Source organism: Triticum urartu, chromosome 5 (assembly GCF_003073215.2).
Source record: "Triticum urartu cultivar G1812 chromosome 5, Tu2.1, whole genome shotgun sequence".
NCBI lineage: Eukaryota > Viridiplantae > Streptophyta > Magnoliopsida > Poales > Poaceae > Triticum > Triticum urartu.
The window spans coordinates 402,051,473-402,057,758 of NC_053026.1; the positions used below are offsets into that span (position 1 = coordinate 402,051,473).

General features: G+C 52.8%; 1 protein-coding gene across 1 annotated transcript; it reads left to right on the top strand.

Annotated features, from left to right (window-relative positions):
- Nucleotides 1-1,418: 1,418 nt before the first annotated feature.
- Nucleotides 1,419-5,453, top strand: LOC125509288 (U-box domain-containing protein 33-like). The gene is made up of 8 exons (XM_048674221.1): nucleotides 1,419-1,821; nucleotides 2,115-2,236; nucleotides 2,361-2,482; nucleotides 2,666-2,770; nucleotides 2,998-3,343; nucleotides 3,512-3,655; nucleotides 3,744-5,000; nucleotides 5,084-5,453. Exons 1-8 carry the CDS (start codon nucleotides 1,593-1,595, stop codon nucleotides 5,291-5,293), a joined length of 2,535 nt encoding a protein of 844 aa, XP_048530178.1. The 5' UTR covers nucleotides 1,419-1,592; the 3' UTR covers nucleotides 5,294-5,453.
- Nucleotides 5,454-6,286: the final 833 nt, after the last annotated feature.

The following is a 6,286-nucleotide window of genomic DNA, read 5'->3' on the forward strand; positions in this document are numbered from 1 at the left end:
TTATTATTATTATTATTATTATTATTATTATTATTATTATTATTATTATTATTATTATTATTATTATTATTATCATCACTAAGCATGGTATAGACGAAAAATATCTTACATGTTTGCTGCTCCAATATAGTATTTGTAGAACCTTTTTCATATTTATTATAAAAAATTAAAAAAAGAGGGTGCGGCAACGCGCACCATCAATGATCTGATCGGTTATTATGGCGATCAACTCCTTCTAGCATGGTAGTTAGATTTCAGATCTAGTACACACTACTACTAATTCTCTCAGATACGTCATGGCTGACATCAGAGCTAGTGTAGTTTTTTTCTATGTAATGTGTCTCCTGGCAACTAAGTTGAGCTTATTAGTTTAGTTTGCTGCTAGATGAAGTTAGAGTATCATGTAGTATTTATATATTTCTTATAAGCACTTAACTTCGTCCAACGCGACCATCATTGTAAGCGCTACGGATAGAAAACTAGACCACCCTTCTGGTCCTTGCTCATGTATCGGTCATGCAGGGACACATGTCATTAAGAACAACGTCTGATTGGCAGGGCCTTAATTGTCACAGCTTCGATGTTTAGGCTGGTTACAATGGGGAGGAATTTAGGAGTAACATCACACACTTCAATACAACTTTGCTTATGTGACACATATTTAATGAAGAGAGAGGTGCTTGTGGTAACTAGCTAAGTTACCGGAACATCACACACTCCAAGAAACAATGAGTTTATAACCTAATAAATACATCGTTGCATGACACTACATAGATGTTCCTACCCATTATGGAAATAGTAACATAGTTTAGGGAAGTGGGTAAGTTACTAGCTTATGTTCTTGCCTATTGTGACCAGTCTTACTAGTATATGAGGCAAAGTCGAAGCATATTCATATTAGGTTCGTGGCATATCCATTGCACGGAATAGTCAACGGGGTTCATGACGTGCCTTGATACTGGCATGCTACTTTCCCATACGTATGTGCTCCAGCGCTTCGTTCTCGCATGATGTATGTGGGATTCATGTGATGCAGACCCACGATGTATATACTATCATGTACAGTATGTGGTGTCTTCGATGCATGATTTCCTTGGCAAAACTTGGAGATGCATGTGTCTATGTCTCTACGGTGTGCCGGTGTTTGGTCTTTGTTGCGCAGTTTGGAATGAGAATGCAAGGCGAGCTCAAAGTTCAAACCTAAGCAATGCCGGGCTGCTCGTGAGGAGCAGGTCTAGTCAACATGATCCATCCATCCATCCAGAGTCCAGCTAGCTTAGCTAGCCCCGAGATAAAGGTGCCCGGAATATCCCTCCACACGGGCCCGCCTGCCAGAGAAGCGACCGTCTTCCAACTGCTTCCGATCGGCGTTGTCCTTGTCTCTCTTGTCTCCTCTTCCTCCCGCAGCTACCCTTTGGCTTTTAGGTGCAGGCAGCAAGTAACTACTCCTACCACCAGTCGCACTCCAGGAAGACGTAGAAACTAGCCTACCTCCGTGTCACCGCTCCCGCCCAGCCTCCTCGCTGTAGATCAAGGGAAGGAAGATCGATCAAGTGAGCAGCTCATCGACCGGTCAAGCAAGGAGGATCATTATGGCGGAGGCAGGCGGCGTTGGGCGCAGCGGCGAGGATGATCAGGGCGGGGAGGAGGAGCGCGGAGGGGGAGCGGCCGCGGCGGAGGTGCAAGTGTACTGCGCGGTGGGGAAGGAGGCGGGGAGGGAGTGGAGGGCCAACCTGCGGTGGGTGCTGGCCAACTTCCCCCGGAGCCGCCACCGCCTCGTCCTCGCCCACGTCCACCGCCCGCCGCACCGCATCAACATGAGTAAGCATACTACCACTACTGCTTACCTCTGCTCTGAAAATACTCCTATATTAACTCTTCCTTCCGCCAAGCGCAACGCGCTCAAGCTCCAACCAAAACTCCCTGCACTGCGAAATTACACGTACAGTTTCTCTGGGAGGTTAATTTCTGTTATGTCCATTTTTGAGATGTCACTTTGTAAGCACAGTACCTTTTTGGTTTTTACGCTTTTTGTGTGTCGACGAGGAATCTCGTGTGTGGCATCGCCGGGCGCACGTACGGGCTGACGACGACCTTGCCGCTTGTTTGTGCAGTGGGGGCGTGGGTCCCAGTGAGCCAACTTGCGGAGCACGAGGTGGCCGCGTACAGCAAGCTGGAGGAGGAGAGGGCCACCAAAGCCCTCGACGTCCTCATCGACATCTGCGCAAGTCAACGGGTTCGTTCCTTCCTTCGTCCACACCAACTCCTCCTCCCTTCGTTTCTTCTGATGATGAGGCGATCCTCATTTTGATCCCCACCACCGAGATGCTCGACTGAACAGTCGCGTTCGATCGGAGCAGGTCCACGCGCGCAAGGTCATTGTGTCGGGGGACGACGCCGCGAGGGGCCTGGTCCAGCTCGTCGACGACCATGGCGTTGCCGAGCTCGTCATGGGCGCCGCCGCTGACCGGGGATACACCAGGTACCCACCTACCAACCACTCTGCTACCTCTAGACTCTAGTGTCAGTGTGCGTGTGCGTGTGCGTGTGCGTGCGCGTGTGGATTTAGAGATGATCGATATTAGTTACTGGAGTATTCCCTAGTCAGATATGAAGATACTTTTATGATTGCGATTGTGATGGATATGGTGTGTGTGGTTGTTAGGAAGTTGCGGGCGCCCAAGTGTAAGAAGGCGGTGACGGTGCAGCGGAAGGCCAACCCCTCTTGCAGGATCTGGTTCGTCTGCAAAGGAAACCTCATCTGCACTAGGTATATGTATATGTCTGGACATTTTGACACCTTTCAGCTCACTTCGTTTCATATAGATATTGCCTAGAAAAACAAGCTGTTTCACCTAGAGAGTGCCGAGTAACAGAAAGAGACCAAAATCAGTAATAATACCACAAATCATCGGATGGGTTTTAATAGAAAGTTTACTTAGTAAATTAACTGGCACATTTCATGTTGTTAATGCCATCTACCTGACCTTTGCTCAGGGAGGTCAGCCAGGAGCTGAACAGAGCAGAGCCATCCACGGCTAGCTCCAGCCCCAGATCGGTCGCTTCTGACTACTCGAGATCGAAATCGTCCCCGCCGCGCCTGACCATCCACGGGGACGGTGACGGCGAGCTGTTGGGGATGCACCACGACTCGCCCGATCCGATGATGGCGGCGTCGCTCCGCCGGACTCCGAGCAGGGACGACAGCGACAATGCCACGGATCACAGCATCGAGGATTTCGCTCATGAGGGAGCCGCTGAAGGTGGGTCGTCGGCTGTCGTGCAGTTACTGCAAGATGTCGAAGAAGACCCGCCGACGCCTTCGCACGATGGTTCGGCTTCGGTATGTGCAGGCATTTCAAACTAAGATTTTTTTTATCTGAACAACAATGTGGTGAAATTTCCTCCAAAAAAACAAAAACAATGTGCTGAAATTTAAAAAAACCATGGGCTACGATCGTGTGATCATGTCGGCGTGGTATAAAATATTCTTGTGTGATGGTATTGTCAGGAGGAGGCTGGCGACATGGAAGATGCTTTGTACGAGAAGCTCAAAGACGCGATTATGGAGGCCGGGAGCCTCAGGCACGAGGCGTACGAAGAGACTCGCCGGCGGCAGAAGGCCGACCGGGACCTGGCCGACGCGTCCATGATGGTAAGTTTCTGAATATAATAAATGAGATAGCTTTGCTTCGATCAACGAGTCAGATTCTCGACCATCATCTGATTTTGATTGGGTGCAGGCGAGGGACGCAGAGAGCTCCTACCATGGCGAGGCGAGGCGCCGGAAGGAGATGGAGGAGAGTCTGGCGAGGGAGCGCGCGGCCATGGAGCAGGAAAGGCGGGACCTGGACGCCCTTCTCGAGAAGATACGGGAGGTTGATGACCGCAGCGCCGAGCTCGAGCTCCAGATCACCGACTCAGGGCGCGTGATGAGCGAGCTCGATGTCAGGATGTCGGAGTCGTGCTCTGTCCTCGACGCGCTCAGGCGGGAGCGCCGAGGAGAAGGGCCTGCGGCTGACGAAGAATCCATGCCTGCGGTGGACGGTGGTGATCAAAGTGTGAGTTTCTTGCGGCTTGGTTTGTCGGAGCTGGAGGAGGCGACCGATCGTTTCGACGAGTCTGCCGTGATAGGAGGCGCCCGTGCCGGCAGCCGCGGCCGCGTGTACAGAGGGAGCCTCCGCGGCATGAGCGTCGCCGTCAAGATGATCTGCCCCGACGTCGCCGTCGACGAGGCGCCGTTCGGTCGTGCAGTGGACGCCATCGCCAGGGCGAGGCACCCAAACATCGTCGCGCTCGTCGGCGCGTGCCCGGGGGCGCGCGCCGTAGTGTACGAGCTCGTGCCGGGCGGGAGCTTGGAGGACCGTCTTGGAAGAGAGGCGCCGCCACTGCCATGGCACGCGCGGTGCGGCACCGCGTACCGAACCTGCTCCGCCCTGGCCTACCTCCACTCGACGGCAACAGTGCATGGCGACGTCCGGCCAGAGAATATCCTCCTGGAGGACGAGCGGTGCTCCTCCAGCAAGCTCGCCGGCCTCGGCATGCCTGGTCTCGTGGCGTCGCCACAGCTCCCGACCGGCGTGGCGCTGCCGTATGTGGAGCCGCGGTACCTGGCGACGGGGGAGCTGACCCCGCAGTGCGACGTGCATGCGCTGGGCGTGGTCCTCCTCCGCCTGGTGACGGGCATGCCGGCGTTCGCGGCGAAGAAGGCGGCGCAGAAGGCCGCCGACGGGAGCACGCCCTGGCACGAGGTGGTGGACGCGACTGCCGGAGGGTGGCCGATGGAGCGCGCCACGGAGGTCGCGCTCCTCGGGTTGAAATGCTGCGACGCGGTCGAAGCCGGAGGACCACGCCGCGCGGCCGAGCTTCTGGATGAGGCGCTGAGCGTGCTGGAGGCCGCGACGGACGCCACGCCGGGGAGGACGTGGTCGTCGCTCTCGGCGTCGACGGCGTCCGACAGCGGCGGCGCTCCGTCCTACTTCCTCTGCCCGATACTCAAGGTATGCACATGTGCATTCGATCATTCACATGCGCGCGGCTTTCCGAAACGATGCAGTGATGAATAACTGATGTGATTTCGCAGGAGGTGATGAGGGATCCGCAGATCGCCGGCGACGGGTTCACCTACGAGGCGGAGGCGATGAAGGAGTGGCTTGGGAGCGGACACGACACGTCGCCGATGACCAACATCAAGCTTCCCACCGAGGAGCTCATGCCCAACCACGCACTCCGGGCCGCCATACAAGAGTGGCGACACACGAGGCCTATCACCTTCCATCGGTACCAATTATAGATGTGAAATTCAGATTGTTCAAACCATGATTAGCATTTAGCAGGAAAAACGTTCATGCGTTTGAAAAGCTAGAAACGATCACATGGTTTTGCTTCCAAACGTGTTCTTTGTGTCCTTATAGAGAGCAATGTACAAAGAAAGGCGCAATTTTCATGATGAACATGCAATTGACCAATAGAGGATTGCACCGTCGATTTTGCGTATATGAGCAATTGTAGCAGATTCGACAAAATTTGGATTGCCAAAACTGACAAAAGGACTATCGCCAAAAACTATGTAGTCTGACGCATAATCCCGATAACTGGTGCTTACCGCTTGAAATAAGCGGGTAGCTACCTAAAAAACGATCAACAACTCAAAAGTAAAAAAAAATGGGTGCTTAAAATTTTAGCCCATTTGTGGGACTCAGACGTTTGTGAGACACCTTTTTCCCCTCTTTTCTTCATCGCATCTCTCCATTGCATCGAAGTGCCCGCTGCGTCGTGCACAAACGCATCACACACACAACATACTTAGAGCAACTTTAGCGGTTCCCCTAAAAGCTATGTTTGAGGAGATTTTTTTCTGGTTTGAGGAATTAAGGCATATCTAGCAGATCCCCTAAACCAATAATCTCTCAAAAATGTAGGTCTGTATTCCTTAAAAATAATCTTGCCTCGGTTGGCCGAGATCATCTCGACAAACCAAAGCATGTTCATCGTAGGCTGTTGTGTCCATGATAACAACTTTCTTGTCCACCAAACGAGACGTCTTCTGCACAATCTTAAATCCCCACGAGTGCTTCTCAATCTTGACATCACGCGTGCTTTTGATTCGGTGTCATGGACAGTTCTTCTCAAAATCCTACAGCACTTGGGATTTGGTCGACGATGGTGTGAGTGGGTGTACATCCTCATCTCCACTGCTTCTACTCGCATCCTTGTAAACGACAGTCTACCCCCCCCCCCCCCCCCCCCCCCCCCCCAGTGTCACATGCTCGTGGCATGTGTCAGG

Coding starts and splice junctions, on each gene's coding strand:
- LOC125509288 (XM_048674221.1), top strand. CDS start 1,593: ATGGCGGAGGCAGGCGGCGTTGGGCGCAGCGGCGAGGATGATCAGGGC. Junction 2,771..2,997: donor GGAAACCTCATCTGCACTAG/GTATATGTATAT, acceptor ACCTTTGCTCAG/GGAGGTCAGCCAGGAGCTGA. Junction 5,001..5,083: donor TCCTCTGCCCGATACTCAAG/GTATGCACATGT, acceptor GTGATTTCGCAG/GAGGTGATGAGGGATCCGCA.